We start from the raw sequence: 18,847 nt of genomic DNA on the forward strand, positions 1-18,847 counted from the left end.
GAAGTATATGTAACAATGCACACAACTTTAACTACTATTATATAAGCAATTCAACAAAATTTTGTTTCGATTATCCAGCATTGTTTTACTTTTAGCTGTAACATAGACTATTGTTAATAGAGTAAGTGCTTTTTCTGTACGGATTTTAATTATATTTGTCTCTGTGTACAAGTTTGTGCTATTTAACTTATCAAATGAAAATTGAAGGGCGAGGACTAAACAACTATTCATACCCTACTACTTTTATGAATGAAGGCAGTTGTGGGATAAACGTCCATTAGTAAACAACCCAACAAAAAATGCAGACATCTTGAGGACAACATTCGTTCCTCAACTTTAATAAAGGGGTACCTGTAAAGTGTGAAACGGAACGGAACAAAACGAAACGAAACGAAATAGCGCAAAACGAAACGAAATACAGCAAAACGAAACGAAATGAAACGAAATAAATATTTATTTTATAATCTTAACTTAAATCTCTGCCAAATGTCTTATAATACAATATGTTAGTGTGTTGCAAATATAAAAAAGAAGATGTGGTATGATTGCCAATGAGACAACTCTCCACAAGAGACCAAATGACACAGACATTAACAACTATAGGTCACCGTACGGCCTTCAACAATGAGCAAAGCCCATACCGCACAGTCAGCTATAAAAGGCCCCGAAATGACATTGTAAAACAATTCAAACGAGAAAACCAACGGCCTAATTTATGTACAAAAAATGAACGAAAAACAAATATGTAGCACATAAACAAACGACAACCACTGAATAACAGGCTCCTAACTTGGAACAGGCACATACATACAGATTGTGGCGGGGTTAAACATGTTAGCGGGATCCCAACCCTTCCCCTAACCTGGGACAGTGTTGTAACAGTACACATAAGAACGAACTATAAAAATCAGTTGAAAGAGGCTTAACTCATCAGATGGATAAAAATACAAATGCTACAAATACAAGTGGACGTGGACTGGTACTTGTACATCCAAACAACAAAAAGACACTAAGTACAGATCTGAGAGTACTCGCAGTTACTGACAGCTAGTTCAAAGCCACTAACAACTAATAAACAAAATCATGCATCTAAGACTAGATTATCAATCCGTACACATCCAACATCCAATGGATTTAGTGTAAAGACGTCATAAACAGTCAGAGAAAAACATGACCTTGTGCAATGCCAAGATACAGGTATCGACAGATTGTAGATCCATGAATGTGTATATGTATATAACAATAATATTTAGTTTGCTTTTAATTTACTGATAACAAAATCAATATCAGTACCAACAAAAACAATATTTAATGATCTAATTACAGTGTTGAATTGGTAACCTTTTAGAATAAGTTTATTTAAAGGATCGATATGTTTACCAGGATCTTTTCTAAATTTCCGGGCACGGTAAATAATATTGCCGTAAAAATGAGGATGTGCAATCGGTTTTGAAATAAGTTTTCTACAGGTACAACCAAACTTCAACACCAAATCTTTATATCTGTGGAAGAATTTAGTAAAGGTTTTAAGTAATTTGTGGTAACGAAATCCCTGGCTTAATAATTTACCAGTAATACATAGATTACGTTCGTTGAAATCAAAACGTCACAACAGACACGGGCATAGCGAACGAGTTGTGAAAAATAAACACCGTAAGATGGTGCCAAAGGAACATCACCATCCAAAAAGGGAAAATTAACAATAGGGAACGAAAAATCGTCCCTTTTGTCGTAAATTTTAGTGTGGAGTTTCCCGTGGATAAAACCGAAATATCTAAATCTAGGAAAGGACAGTTGTTACCGTTTAAATTTTATTTATTCAAAGTAAGTTCCTTTGGGTAAATATTGAGAAAATTCTTGATTATTTAACGAAAAAATATCATCAAGATAACGGTAAGTGTTGTTGAATTTATCAATTAAATGCAATTTAGACGGGTCTTTACTGAGTTAGGTCATAAACTGTGATTCATAACAGTACAAAACAAGTCTGCTATTAAAGGGGCGCAATTAGTGCCCATAGGAATACCTACAACTTGTCGATAAACTTTGATGCCGAAACGTACATAAATATTGTCAAGGAGAAAATTAACAGCTTCAATCATCTCATCACACCTCCAGTAAGTATATCTAGCATATTTACCTTTCTCATTAGAGAAGAAGGCTTTAAATGAGTTGCAGCAAATATATTTTCAAAGTTTGCATGCATCTGAATTTCATTGTTTTAGTTGGAACAAATCAAATGAACGTTTATTTCAGGGGGGGGGGGGGGGGGCGTACATACCGATGCTTACTGCCTAAGTGTTAAGTTTTCACACTTCGTTTAGAATGCTAAAAGTTTTTACGGTAAAATATTACCCTAGAAAGAAAAAAGGGGTGGTACACCTGAGATAAATAATATAAATGGGACTATATTTCAGAACTGGGATATTGAGGACACGCACATGGGTCTCAATCTAGATTTGGGGTTCTATGACAAAATGAAGGTATACACAGAAGTGCCGCTGAAATGGGTCTCCTTTTTATATTTAAATTATATTAATGCCATACACTGAATTTCACTGAGGTCAAATATCAATGGGTCAGTAATTTTCATCCTCCGAACTATAATAGGTGTTTGTTTAAATGCTGTTTTATCTTTTTTATTCAAATTAAGATATCAAAACTTGTACTTGGATGGAGAGTTGTCTCATTGGCAATCATACCACATCTTATCATTTATATTGTATAATATGTGATTACTGAGAAAACTATGAATGGGTCATGATTTTGCCATCGGAAATTCGTCGTGATTTTTTCTCAAGGTTTTAATTTATGAATTAAGGTGTTTTCCCAGCTGCATTACTGTACTCAAAATCCCATGTTTAGATCTACTCCCACTCCCCGTGATTGAGAAATAACCTTCATTAAATGAGAGTAGCTTGAAAGATTTTGAAGCAAACTATTTCAATCCTAATATTATTGAAAATTAATAGTTTTGGGCTAAACGTTGGGGAAGTTTTTTTATCATTTGCGGATTTACCTGGGGCATAAATAGATATGATCGTGCCACTTATAATCCCCTCCTCTGTCCCTCCACCCAGGAATTTACCTTCACGTACTGTTGCACCCAAATTAAACACAGAATGAAAATAAATAATTGAATTTGACCTTATAAAAAAAAATCTATGATTTCACCCCAAACTATTGAGAATTAAAGTATAGGACATGCATATTAAATTGCACATTGCTAGAACACAATGAATATCCGTACCAATGTTAAAATCGTAATACAAATAGACAGGAAATACGAAAAAAGTTCAAAAAGCATAGCATAACAAATATATCCGCGAAACGTATATACATATATATTTATAAAGGTGTAATCATGTATGTTTACATCATTGTTGTTTTCTGACCTGAAAAATTCTCATAAAACTTATCTGGTGCATCTATCTCCTCTACAAAGATAGATTCGTATTTAGCAGTCTGGGCCAAAAATAAAGAACACCCACTTATACAGTTACTATCTTACCTAACTCCGAGGTTGTATCAACTATGGAATATGTATAGAGACCTGCTCGTTATTGCCTTATTGAAAAATATCACTAGTTGTTATAGTAATTTCTGAACGCGCTTCACGTGTTTATGGAATGATTTTCATCAAACACGCTGAAGACGAAAACAAATAAGATTCAAAATATGAAAGCGTAAAATATTGAGCACAGCAGACCAGAAAACCAAAACAAAAGGAAAGAACCATTTCCATTGATGGACTTTAGTCTGAAATAAAGACTTAATTCAACATATCCAGTAAACGTATTAATTCATATGTTTGACCAAAAAAAAAAACATCGTCTTGAATGCATTTTAGTTGTCATGGTATTACAAATCATGTGATTACAATATGCAATAAAATATAATACAATAAATACACACAAATAAGAGCGGAAAGATGGCTGTATATACAACCCCAGTATGTATACGTGATCAACCTTTAACTTGCTGAAAAACAACTTAACACATAGTACTTTTTGATAATACTAGTATATAAACTGAACATAAACTAGTGAGACCTTACACATACAACACTTTTATTAAAAGATTATCATACTCGTGGAATGTAAGACAACAATAACAGTAAGATCATAACTATGGAGTGTTGTTTTGTTATGAATCATTGCGTTGATTTTATTAGGCATAGAGTATTTTTCCAGTTGTTTCCTACATTTCTTAATGTTTCGTTAACGTTGTTATTTGCACAGTCTCCTGTTCATTCAGAAATTTTTATTTTATATGTATGAAGTTTGAGTTGTAACGTATTCAGGAAGTGGGCTCGACTCCAATCTTAATTGACTAAGATTGTCAGTTTTCCTACCGAAGATCGGTGTTTTTCTCCGGACACCCCGGCTTCCTCCACGAATAAAAACTGACCGCCACGAAATAGCACGATAGTGCTGAAAGTGGCGTTAAACACCGTTCAATCATTCAATCTATCAATTAATTTCAACTCTTTTTTAGACTCGGTTCAATGAAAAGCTTTTGCCTTCTTGATGGCTGTTGGTTTTGTATTGTAAGGTTTCTGTCTCATTGACGTGTACCCCGCATCATGAAGATACAAAATGTACATACTTGACTGATAGCAGATTAAGACCATGGCTATACTAGTATATAAAAGGGCGAATGGAAATGATCTGAGACTTGGTTGGAACGACCTACATGGCTATACGGTGGGCTGTGCATGTACGGTGGTAAATGTACAACTGATTGAAATTAAATGGCTGGATATACATGTACAATGAGTGACATAGCTAACACGACAGTCTATGCATGTAAGGTGTGTAATTTTGCCAAATCAGCGGGAAATGCATATGCAATCTTCGACTTGGCTGTAAAGGCGAGCTGTGTATGTACAATCTGCAACTTGGCTGAAACGGCGAGCTATGCATTGACAATCTGTGACTATACTGAAATGAAAAATGTCCGGTGCGCTTCTAACTTAAACGTCGGGCTTAACATGATATGCGACTCGGTGAAACGACGGATTACAAATGAATGTTACATGTATGTGCCGAAATAGATGAAACGACAGCGATTATACTTGAACAATTTATGACTGACTGAAATGGCGGGCTATACATAAACAATATATGACTGGCTGATAAGACGGGCTATACATAAACGATATATGTGGCTGAAATGACGGGCTATACATAAACAATCTCTGACTGACTGAAATGACAGGCTATACATACATAATCTATGACTGGCTGAAATGACGGGCCATACATAAACAATCTCTGACTAGCTGAAATGACGCGCTGAAATGACGGACATTTACATTTACGAGTTGCGGTTAAGGTTCTTTCACCTGCAGCAACTGCATCTGGAATTTCTGAGAGCATATTTGAATGCATAAAGTATTTTCTGTTATAGAAACCATTGAATCTATTACAAAAATCAGAAATTGTCATTTTGCGAAAAAATTACTTGACCATTACTTAACGTCAGGATAATTATATTCTTGATTATATATCTAGTCGGGAGCACAAGAAACGTGTAGATCACTCACTACCTGTTTTCTTATATGTACCCACTGAACTATCCCGAGGTGATGGTCTTATTTAAGACTGTGCTCGTCGCTAGCAAGACAGATATCAGAGCAATCCTGCACTACCACCGAATAAGAGAGTTCAAGGGAGTAATGGAGTATTCTTTGTACATATTATTTTGTTAACTAACATTTCAGCAGTCCCAAAGACGTGACTTGTTTTACTGATAAGAAAGGAAAAGAATTGGGATGTAAAAATAAAAGCACTTATTTGGGGTTATAAATAAGACGCAATTTATTTGTCAATTAGTTATGACAGGAAGGACAATTTTTTATTTTATCCGAGATCATGTTAACTTAACTTGTCACAACAGGAAAAATGTTTTGTTTTATAAATGAGAAAGTCTTTTCCATGGTCCATGGTCATTTAAGGTCATTTAAAATTAAGTAGGGCTTAACAGGCGAAGACGTTTTAGATAGTAATCGTGTCGTCCTCGTTTAAACTGTCCATACCTTCTTAATTTGTCCCTGACCACGATTTCCCTACAAAAATACGTATAGGACATTTCAGTCTGGTATCTTATTTTGTTTCGTTTTTTGTAAAAAAAACTATTTGGAGTTATACCATTTAAACTGAATGTTTGTACTTTTGAATAGTTCTATATTGTTGTATTTTATGTCTGTAAATTATCCTTATATACTAGTAACTATATATTCTCTAGCTAACATGTAAACTGTATTATTGAAAACGTCGCCATATATGTTTTTTTTTCTCATGCTATTACATGAACCAAAAAACGAATAATGGACGTACTTCAGCATGTTCAGCGCGGTATTACTTGACTATAAGCGCAGTAGTAAAAATCGCTTGGAACAGGATTCAATCATGGATCTGATTCCCACTTGGTAGGGTCTGATTATCATGTTTATGGCTAAATGTATCCACGCGTACTTCAATAAGTGCTTAGAGAATCGGGACGGGACATACATTTCTTCACGTAGCTTGATTACATAAATCGACACATTATAACAATGTCATTATGATTTGATAGGAAATAACATTCTTTTTTAAAAAGTCTTGACTGTTTGTTGTACGTGAACAAAAGCCTATCTATGATGACCATACACTAAAAACAGATGATTTCATAAAAGTTCATCCGGAAGCTTGTTTTGTATAAATAAGCAATGTTTTAATGATAAAAAAAAATAAATTTTAAAAAGAAGTAGCGATGCAAACTCACATTTCAATATTGTGTATCTGTTTAATGAGTGGATTTATACCATCGAAAACTAGTCAAGTGAATGGTAATGAAAATGGTACAAATGACATCGACACATCCCTCGGAAATTTCCACTTCAGTGCTGATGTAAGTGTTTATATTCTTCAAAAACATATATATAGAAAGACTGAACATCAAATTACACTCTCATGAATTACTGCAGTATATAGATTGATTGTTGTATGTTTAAAGTCCAGCGGCAACTATTTCACGCGTATTCAGGGTGAAATAAAAATAACAAACAGTACCACAAGAAGATCTGTAACGTAGGGCGGCCAGAATGAAAGTCTGAAATTGTACACTGCCACTAGAAACAGAAGGTATGTTGAATAAGGACAGAAACCGACCATCTACGGATCTATAAAAGAGTTGTTGCAAATGTTCTATAACAAATAAAGAGTATGGGGCTCTACCTACACAAGACTTCGGCTTTGACATTCTCATTTAGACTGAGCGTGACTGTGTAGTTATATATCCCAAACAGCCACACGGACATCAATCTTAGTAAAATAAGGAGATGTGGTTTGAATACCAACAATACAAATTCATCCACCAGAGACACAATGACGTAAATGTTATCTATTTGAGGTCACGTACGGATTTCAACAATTAGCAAAACCCATACTGCATACCGCATAGCAAGCTATAAAATGCACCGACAATGTAAAACAATTCTAATAAGTAAATCAACGGCCTGATGTATGTACAAAGCAACAACCGAAGTTGGGCTCGGTCTAAGTAGTCCAACTACTGTATCACTAGCCTGTAAACACTGAGGGTTTGCAGGATCGCTCGACTAGGATTGTCAGTTTAACTGATGAAGGTCATTGGTTCTCTCCGGGCACTCCGGCTTCATCCACCATGTAATAATAAAATTGACCACCAATAAATAACCAATAGTGTTGAAAGTGGCGTGTTTAAACACCAATCAATCAATCAATCAATCAATCAATCAATCAATCAATAACAAATCGATCAATGAATCAATGAATCAATAATTAATCAATCAATCAATCAATCACTTGGGACAGGAACAGAATGTTTTATTGACATGTTTCTTACGATAATCAAAACCCGAACTTCAAAGCAACCAAAAACATCTCGTTGTTTTAGTATTACGATAAGGCCGAAAAATATAGATAGTAATACTACATCTACATGAAAACAGTAGACTCTGTTCTCCCGATTTTACTTACAAATACTAATATCTTTTCTGAAATTCTAACTTGACAAATTAAAACTTCTTATGATAATATGTTTCCAACTCCCTGAGTCAAAGTTGACCTATGCCTGTATGATCTTTGGTCATATTAAGCATCAAGTATTTGACATCACTGAATTAATAATTTTGGGTTTGAGCGTTCTGGATGAAGGTAAATCCAGAAAAACATATCGAACGCATGCAATTTATAAAGTGTATTTTTTATTTTCATAATTACATGAACAGTGTTTAAAAATTGGTTTATTCTTTTTGAATTTAAGAACTTTCTAGAGAAGTTTGGATATATGGAAATGCCAACATCAGAAGGAAACATTTCTCACATTGCTGAAAGTAGAGAGAGAGCTGTAAGGTACATGCGGTTTTCTTTTATTTTCATGTATTACTTAGTTTATATTAGCATAATAAGTTAAGCTTTAAAGTTATAATACTTGTTTGTTGTTCTTTGTTTTCACTTGTCCGTAGTTTCGGCCAGGATGACAAGTAAATATATTAGCCCGTTGCTAGTAATCTCTGCGTAGTATGGTCCTTTAGATTTTCAGCTTTTGATGTGTAGAATGTGTAGGTTTGTTGCTATCGTATTCTCAATCTATATAAACAACAGAATATCAAGTTATATAGTATATTATAATCCACGGAATAAGAGGCGAACGGTAACAAGGGGCAAGCCGTTACTCAAACAGAATAGGAGGTAAATGGTAACGAGACAATGGCATTTGCAAATCAGGGTTAACAGGAATCAACCATAACGAACTTTGTAATCATCATCCTACGGTCGTCAGCAGTAAATAGAAACTCACGTAAGTCAACTCTAAATCACCTAGTTCCTTTACTTATCAGGCAGCAATTTAGATTTTGTTAATTGCATACTTATAAAGCATCATATTTTGTTTTATTGAAATTATGAATGTTATTCGAGTTGATAAATATAGATAAGAAGATGTAGTATGAGTGCCAATGAGACAACTCTCCATCCAAGTCAAATTGTATAGAAAGTAAGCCATTTTATATTTTAGGTCAAAGTACGGCCTTCAACACGGAGCCTTGGCTCACACCGAACAGCAAGCTATAAAGGGCCCTCAAATGACTAGTGTTAAACAATTCAAACAGGAAAACCAACGGTTTAATCTATACAAAAAACGAGAAACGAGAGGAATATATGATAATTTTGTTGACACTTGATGAATAATTCCACTAAATAATTCAAAGCTTGGTGACTATATATGTTAAAAACATCTATCCTAACGAAATTGAAATAAAAGATACCACATATACAGTTTAACTCTCTCTCCTCTCATGACTTGGATCATCTAGAAGTTGATAATGAGATCACCACCATACGACAAAAGGGATTGTTTCAGAACCCAATTGTGAACAGTCCATTTCTATGTAGTGCAGGGAAATGTTCCAATTGTAGTAAACACAATCCCGCCTACCTCTCCTCGATTTTGACTTATTACCAAATGTGTACTTAACATGAGCAACATGACTGGTGCCAGTGGTGGAGCAGGATCTGTTTACCCTGTCTGTTTAAATTTGGGTGAGTGTTGCTCAGTCTTTAGTTTTCGCTCTAGTGTTTTGTTGACTTCTTTGTCGTTTCATCGACTTTCGGATTTTGTAATGGCGTTGTAAGTTTCTCTTCTATTTATGAGTTTTGGATGTTCCCTCGGTATCCTCTGCTTAGTTTTTATGAGTAAGAAAACAAAAATGAGTTTCATGTAAAAGACATCTTATCTAATTGGACTTTCCATATTAAATGGAATGAGCGTTCGATAAATCTAGAAGTAACTATATCCGTTGCCTCATTACAATTACATTTACAGTAATAAAACTTGAAAAAATATATACATTAGTTTTAGAATTAAGTGCTTGTATGTTGCTTTGTTGCATGCATTTTTTGTAAGTCCGCTACTCGAGAATAAACCAGTAATGGTTTAGATGTAAAAAAAAAAAAGCTTTAGACGTGGATGTAAGCAATTATAGGTCAACGTACGGTCTTTAGCAATGAACAAAATCTCATACGCATGTTTGTTTTCATGATTTATCCAGTTTAACATATGATGAGAAAACTGTTTACATTGCTTATATTTAATATAATTATATGTTATCGACACAAATAAGATATGTTTTCAAAACAAACAAATTGCAAATTATGTTTATCTCACATCTTTAAGATGTTTTTCATGTATGCTCCGACATAACGATAAATATAATATTTGAAAAGAACATAGTACATCGCAGTCAAAAAGAAACCAAAATTAAAAAGTATTCTACATCGCTACATTTGTTTTCAAAGGGAACATCGATTTGTCTTCGTATCTTTTACTTGTTGTATTTGAATCCTTTACGACATTGTAGGTTATTTCAAGAATATTACGGTTTGGCAGTTTCTGGAATTATGGATAAGAATACTATTGTCCAAATGAAACGACCTCGTTGTGGAGTTCCAGATATGGGCAAAGGACCAAATGGACCTGCACCATTTACAGCCCAAGGCAAATATATCCAGCACTTATTGTCCTAATGTAATATTGTCATTGCCACACATTAACATAAATAATTAAAAATGTATAGCGGGTTGGCTCAGTGGTTTGATTAATAATAAACTCCATACTTTAGTACAGTCATATAAAGCTATATTTGGGCAAGTGTTAATGGTAATAAAAGCATTACTTTCCGGGAAAAAAAACCATTGTTTTTGTTTTGTTTACCGGCTATGAATGACACTGCGACCCACCAGCAATGTATTTGTTTAAATACAAGCTGGAACAAATTGATGGTACTATAGTCAATACTACATGAGAGTCTTTTTCAGACATATTTTTGTTAGAATTTTTCACATACGATCTGTATTTATAATGCAACTAGTTGTGGTTATTTCCTAAATATAGTAACAAAGCTATATTTTGTGGAATGTCAATTTCATCATGGATCACTTTTTCCACAATCAGGGGTTCATTAAGGGATGAAAATAAGTTTGAAATTTGTGTTGCAATTTAAATAGCGATCAATGTATTAATTTAAGCTGCAATATAAAAACAATATTAGGTCAATGTCAGAAAAATATAAACTTGTTTGTATTCGGCACAAAAAAAGTTTATATTTTTGTGACATTGACCTACGACCTGTATTTATTATTATGTTGATCCACTGTAGGTTATAAGTGGAATAAAAACATCATTTCTTGGAAAACTACGAGATATTCTAGAAAGCTTCCGTCCTCAACACAAAGGTAAAATATGCACTTTGATATTATCAGATTATTACATGGCATTTTTCATATCCGATGTATTATCAGCACTAGGTTCAATATCAGCTCAAGAGCCGAATGGATTTTTCAAAGTTTCCAGTATGAGTTAGCAAGTTACTTTACAAATGTTGACTTTTCCAAACAGTGTTCATTATGTTTTGCTGATTATTTTTAATCGTCAATATAAAAAATATTTTATACTGTTGTTTTTCTCCTCTGTTGAGGCATATGATAGAAAGATTTCATATCGGATGTATTACATTCGGCGTCCTTCATCCGTAAACTTTTCACTTTTTGAACTTCTACTTGAGAACCACTTAAAAGGATCAATAAATTAAACTGTTCTCCATTGTCGAAGCATATGATAAAATGATCATAACATGTCATTTTTCATATCATATGAATTATCAGCCCTCGGTCAATATCAGCCCTCGAGCCTTCGGCTCCTGGGCTGATATTGAACCTTGGGCTAATAATACATCTGATATGAAAAATGCCATGTAATAATCTGATATTATCATCACTGCTTATCGCAGCTGACTACATTTGTCGTCAATTTATTTCCCAGGGAAACCATATAAGAAATAAATCACTAGGAAAACAAGCTATCTGGTGCAAAATATTGAAAATACCTACGCGTAAAATAATACCATGATCTTACTTTTTATTTCCTTGGGAAACTATACAGATTCAACTGGTATTCAAGAAAAGTTTCCCAGGGAAATAAAAAATAAGCTGGTTCTTTTTTTAGCGTAAGTATTTTACGTAAAGTTTTTGAAGTAAAAATTAACAAAATTGACGAAACTTTAGTATAGAAAAACGCATCTGTGATATAAAAGTCAGTTTATTTTGCCGCCGACATTTTCTAAATACTAGCGTGTAAGACGTATGCATGGTAAATGTAGAATAGCTATGATCAATGTGACAGCGATTAACAAGCATGCAGTCTTCAACTCTAGACAAGGGTCGAAACCAGTCTAAGTCATACTTCTTCAATAAATTTGTCAACATGGCAGACAATCAACTCAGATCCAAAAATTGCAAGGTTTATCCATTACATACGTGATATTCACTAACGATATAGTTATGTTTGAAGTAATATCCCCAGACATGTTTGAAGTGATATCCCAGACATGTTTGGAGTCACAGTTTAAAATTAAGAAGCAAGATATTGCATGTAGTTAAAAGTTTGCTTTGTTGCCAAAATGGACATAGAAAGATTTGACTTTTTGTTTTGTTTTCGGTGATGTTTATGTCGGTAACTCTTCTGTTTTTAGATTAACCATTAGTGATCATATTAATAATTTATCACCATTACCTCAAACCTGAATAACTGATTGTTGCATACTAAACGTCCAGTGGCAATCATTTCAAGCATATTCAAGACGAGAACAAATAATAAAAACACAACGGGAAAGTTCTGCAAGGTAGGGTAACCGGGACGAAGGCAGGCAACTCAGATTGCCATTTGAAATGAAGAATGAATGTTGGAAAAGGGTAGAAATGTAGCCTTGCAAAAGGCTATCTACGGACCCTCAGATAGCTAATGTAGGTTATCTAAAGTGCAAAGTACGTGACACTTTTTATTAAAAGACGCATCGGATTTATGCATCCCGATCAGTCAAACGGAAGCCCTATTCTAGCATATGCCTACTGTCTGAACAGGAGAAGCCAACCAGAGATTACCATATTTACTCTGACAATAAGCGATGTTCTGTTAAGTATCTATGTATATCAATTAAGGGGTCCATACAATAACCGATCATATAAGAGGTATCTAAATATGATTGAAATGGCAGCTGCTAAGTAATTAAGCAGAAGGCAATTTGGAAAGCCTATAAATTTACTTTAATGCGGTGTAAAAACAGTTTTATGGATAGGTTACACCTAATTTTCCTTTCTTTCATTCATTAATGAAGATTTGCCTTTGAGAATTCATTTAAGAAATGGTCGGATGTGACGCCATTACAATTTGAGTATACAAACGGAGATCCAGATATAGAAATATACTTTGCAAGAGGTAACCATGGTGACGGTGTTGGAAATAGTTTTGATGGTCCTGGTATGTAGCGTTATGATATAAATTGTCAAAAAGATAAATTATACATGAAAACAAGTAAAAGTAAAAAAAGAAAACTTTTGCACAAAAAGGAATGTTTTTTTAACAGTGACAAATATACTTTACACTAATCAACAACGTTTCAAAAAGACGACTGAACACATATTGAGCAATTTTAGTTTAGGGGAATTTATGTTTTTTATGAATGTCTGTCCCTCACTGCGGTTTTCTTTCGTTGCCCTATTGTTACCCGGGTGCACCACTAAACCACTAAACCAAATTATAATTGCTATTTCAGTTAATGTTCCTTTGAAATTCTTATTAGAGTTCGAATTAACATAATGTTTACAGATACTTGTTTTAGGGATTGAATTTCGACCAAAACAATATCCATTGTTGACAACAATATGTCTCTACTTCACTTCCCCCCTGAATTTCCTATTTTTTATTACATTTTCCTCGCAATTCACGTGACTTTTTGAGAGATGCCACTTGACCAAGAGAGGCGGAAGACACAAAATGAATATTCTAGCTCGTAAGTCGAAGACGGCAGACTTACAAAGCCATAACAAAAAGCAAACAACAAACAACAAACATTATTGTTTAATGAATTTATGAAATATTTTATTCAATCTTATTTAAATCTAATACTAAACTTTTATCAACTTACTATTTCAGGGAGAGTCTTAGCACATGCATACTATCCAACGGATGGTGGTACACATTTCGACGAGGATGAAATGTGGGTATTTAGGGGTAACGCCAATGACGGTATAGATCTGGAGGTAGTCGCTGCTCATGAATTCGGTCATGCCTTAGGTCTTGGGCATTCTAATAATCCAGATTCCTTGATGTACCCAGCCTATAGGTTTCAGAGTCAGGGATGGAAACTTCACTATGACGATATTGTAGGAATACAGTCGTTATACGGTGATACTTTATTACGTTTTTATGTATACAATTACATTTTCTCCATTTACCAGTCATGAAAACCATAATACAATGAACCCTTGTAATGATATGATAATGTAGAATATAGCCTAGTGCATGAAGGGCATGTTGTTACTTTTAGAGAACTGTATACTTGTTGTAGGAAATTTGTGTTTTCTTTTAAATTTACCAAATAATCTAATTTTTTTCAGGTTCACCCTCAGAAACGTCGACGCCATCAATGACAGTTCCATCAGTGAGGCAAACGCCCCGGCGGAGACCTACAACACAAAGTATGACAACAAACCGATCAGTCACAAGAAGGACAACACAAATAATCTCTAATTTCCCTGACACCACTACCAAACCCAATTTACCTGGTGGAAATTGTAATCTTACGTTTGATGCGATTACGTTAGGTTTGTTTAATTTAATGTTTTTTCCCTACTTTTGTTATATTATATGCATCATGATCAAGAACACCTTACTGTGATTATGGTAAAAACGAATATCAATTGGGCGCTACTTAAAGCACAGGAATAAAAAAAAAATGCAATAGTAAAAGAGGGATTTTATACTAATTTTATTCGTTTGCTTGCATTAGAAAAAAATAAAGAAGATATGAGTAGATGTACAATTTGCTGTAATATATTCCACTTTTCAGGTCTGGATGGTAATACTTATGCCTTTAGAAACATGGAAGTTTATAAACTAGGCAATGCTGGAATGGCGCAAAGATATCCTAAGAAATCGTATGATGTATTTCCTAAAGCACCACAAAATCCTTCAGCTGCTTTTCATGCTCTGAATCATGTCTACATAATTAAAGGTAAAATTGAGATAAATATGTTCGTATGTTATATCGTAGCTAATCGTTTTTCGTTATACGTTTTCATTGTTCTTTTTTTGTTATTCACATACTGCATTCAGTTAAATTCTAAATTCCGCACAAGGCGTTTTTGAAATGATATAGCTACGCAAAAAGAGCAATTGGATAGGAATGTTATTACCTATATATAGTTATAGTTTTAATTGTTTCAAGCTTATAAATCATTGCAGAACACAAGAACATTTATTCAATCATTATTATATAGTTCAATTTTAATGGAGATAGGAAATAAGTTGACATTCTTAAATTGAAATGATCGTTATGTTGTGGGTTTTGTTTTACGATTTTATGTAATAAATCAATCTTACATGAGTGAATTAAAAAGTTATATTTATAGGAAGACGTCTATGGAGGTATACTAATTTCAAGTTGGATGATCAATACCCAAAAGAAATGAGAAACATGCCTTCACGTCAACGTATTAACTTTGCATTCACATATAAAAACCACTGGAGAGACGAACAGATTTACCTTTTTGGTGTAAGTATATCTATTTCTAGAAATGATAATATTAACGGCATCAATTTAAGTGCACCATATGTGAATTTCGACAATTAATTGCTTTTCAGTAATGCTTGATGCAGCAATATTACTGCATATTTCAATAAAACAATATCCGTATGTTCATGCCAGTACCAAGTACTGGCTACTGGGCTGGTTATATAACTGGGAACTGAGACTAGTTTGAGTTTAATAACCAAAAACATATTAACACCAATATCGAACACAAGGTAAATTCAAAAAGGGAAAGTCCGTAAAACCTGATAAAATCAAACATTGGACTATATCAATCATCGAAACGAATGGAAAACAACTGTCCTGGTACAGGCATTTTCCGAACAAAATTGTGGGTTAGACCTGGTTTTATAGCTAGCTGATCATCCCACGTGTATGACAGTTGTATTTAGTTCCGTTATATGTACACAATTGGGTGAGCAACCCAAACAAACATAATAGGTTAATGTGACAATTATTGGGATCCAGCAGTCAAAACTGTGTAAACATACATCACAGATATACAACACAACTGACTAAAATTTTCAAACAAACATAGAAATAAATATGACAAAGACCTCAACAAAAAGTTTTTTTGTAGTTGATCGTACATATACAGTAACGATTTGTGTCTGACACCTTAAAGTACAGAGCTAAATAACCATCTTAGCATTCACGTGGCGGTATATTATTTTTCGTTTGACCGTGACCTTTTCTACTTCTGACACCCTTTGAATTGGTATTTTCTTTTTTCTAATCTTTCTTAATGGCCAAATTAGATTTGACTTTAACGTTAGCCGACTATTGTAAACTGGCTTTTATAGTGTTTAGCATTTATTAATGTTTGTATATTGAATAATGGACGTACATGTGCATACTTATAGGATACATATTTCTGGGAATTCAATAAATATATGGATGATGTGTTGCCAAGATATAAGTTGCCAATTTCATCTTATTGGATAGGTGTACCCAATTCACCTGATGCTGGGATTCAATGGACCGACAATTATATTTATTTATTTAAAGGATCAAAGTAAGTACATGATTTATTTCTATAGAGAAATTTGTATAGGAATCGCATGCATTTCTTGTGTAAATGAAACCATCATACTGAATTCTGTTATTTGTTTTCAAAGCATAGAGAAAAGATAATGTTACCGTGCACATGTCACAATCCACAATAAATTACTATAAAAGTATTTTGTCAGTTACATACATTTTAGAAGTTCAAAGGCAATGTTCAATCATTATTTCAAGAGCGTCTGAGTTCATCCCGAGTTTTTAACTGGGATCGTTTTGCTTAATGTTTAGTTTCTGTATAATGTTTTGTGGAATGTTTTTTTTCTGTTCATCTTTTTTCTTTTGACCAATTGTGTTGTCTGCCTTTCTTCGACTATCGTTTTATATCGCCTCCATTGTATTCTCGTTCTTAAATATTGAATTGAACAGGTTGAACAGCTATTGCTTGCAAATAACATCCCTGCTATAATCATTTGTTCAATAGGAAGACGATGAGCAACGGATGTGACAACTTAAAATGATATTGAAATATAAATTATGTCACATCTATCATTAATTAAATCAAGCCAAATACATTTTCAGGTATATTAAAATGGATCCAAGAAAACGACGGGTTATTGCAGGCTATCCAAAAGACATAGCACCGTCCTGGATCAGAGGAGTTTGTAACTCAGTTCCAAAGTAACCATTCAAAAATGATATCATACCATGATATGTCATCATTAACGATTGCATAGGGACTTTATGCCGAGTGACTTAACTATTTATTTGTCTGTATATGTATAAAGCTCTTTTTTTTCCTTTTTTCATTTCGTTTATTCCTTTTATTGTGTGATATGTAATTAATGTTATAAATTCATTATATCTTAATTATGAGGAAATAAAGACACGCATGAATGAATGAATGGAATCTGATGTTCAGTAGTTGTCGTTTGTTGATGTGGTTCATAAGTGTTTCTCGTTTCTCGTTTTTATATAGATTAGATCGTTGGTTTTCCCGTTTGAATGGTTTTACACTAGTAATTTTTGGGGCCCTTTATAGCTTGTTGTTCGGTGTGAGCCAAGGCTCCGTGATAAAAACCGTACTTTGACCTATAATGGTTTACTTTTATAATTTTTTACTTGGATGGAGAGTTGTCTCATTGGCACTCATACCACATCTTCTTATATCTATCTTTTTTTATTTATTTTTTTTTTAAATTCAAATACAATTTATTTCCAATATCCTGTTACAATTACCTTAGTAGCCCAGGAGAACATACTTAGGGTCCCTGTGTTACATTCTCACTCCTGTCCAGAGAAAACAGGCGAGATGAATGTCCACTTTACTGATGAAATTACATATTGTAGTTTTCTTATATCAAATTAAAACCAAGTCAAACACACCCAACATAATGCATTAAATTGATCACACCAGATCTATAAACAGTGATACCTGTCTACAACAAGGTAAGTTTTTAATCAGGTTATATACATTGCTCTATTTTTTTTTTTATAAACAATGGAAATGTAATAAGAAGGTAAACAAAATCACCTTTTTTTCTAATGGAATGTATCGATACGTTATCTTAAAAAAGTAAAAGTACACACTTGACCTAATTATTACATATCTGATCTAATAAGTGTACCAGATCATTATTGATATCTGGTTCTTTAATTTGTAAATGATTTAAACGTAAAACGATATTTTCTTTTAGTTCACAATAAAATTGTCTAATAATTCTATTATTATTGCAAGTGATGTTTTCAAACTTTATTAGATTTCGAAGTTTCCATATTGTCCATTTGGCTATGCATATTAGAATATTGCCAAATATAATTTCCTTTATAGGCCTGTCATAAATACCTAGGATCATATTTATCTCTTGTAAAACTAATTCATGTGTCAAGTGAACTTTTGAGAATATAGTTTTTAATTCTAATATTAATAGGTAGATCTTTTTACAATTATAGAAAAGATGATTTTGTGTTTCAATGTGATTTTTGCAAAAATGGCAGTTACCTTGAACCAAAGAATGCTGAAATCGATGTAGTCTAGATTCGGTGTAAATAATGTTATGAATGGACTTCCAATGGAATTCACTAATTTTACTTTTTATACAGAGATTTCTTAAATTACCCCAAACTGATTTCCAGTCGATACTTACAGCAAACTCAGTTTCCCATTTTAATTGT

The 18,847-nt window shown here is 33.5% G+C and overlaps 1 protein-coding gene across 1 annotated transcript; it reads left to right on the forward strand.

The window, feature by feature from the left end:
- Positions 1–6,703: 6,703 nt before the first annotated feature.
- Positions 6,704–17,569, forward strand: LOC127711849 (matrix metalloproteinase-19-like). Its single transcript, XM_052218013.1, has 11 exons — positions 6,704–6,894; positions 8,290–8,378; positions 10,385–10,544; positions 11,173–11,258; positions 13,196–13,338; positions 14,014–14,265; positions 14,478–14,684; positions 14,930–15,094; positions 15,492–15,634; positions 16,534–16,685; positions 17,255–17,569. Exons 1-11 carry the CDS (start codon positions 6,757–6,759, stop codon positions 17,355–17,357), a joined length of 1,638 nt encoding a protein of 545 aa, XP_052073973.1. The 5' UTR covers positions 6,704–6,756; the 3' UTR covers positions 17,358–17,569.
- Positions 17,570–18,847: the final 1,278 nt, after the last annotated feature.

The sequence above is a fragment of the Mytilus californianus genome, unplaced genomic scaffold (assembly GCF_021869535.1).
Source record: "Mytilus californianus isolate M0D057914Y unplaced genomic scaffold, xbMytCali1.0.p SCAF_8, whole genome shotgun sequence".
Taxonomy (NCBI): domain Eukaryota; kingdom Metazoa; phylum Mollusca; class Bivalvia; order Mytilida; family Mytilidae; genus Mytilus; species Mytilus californianus.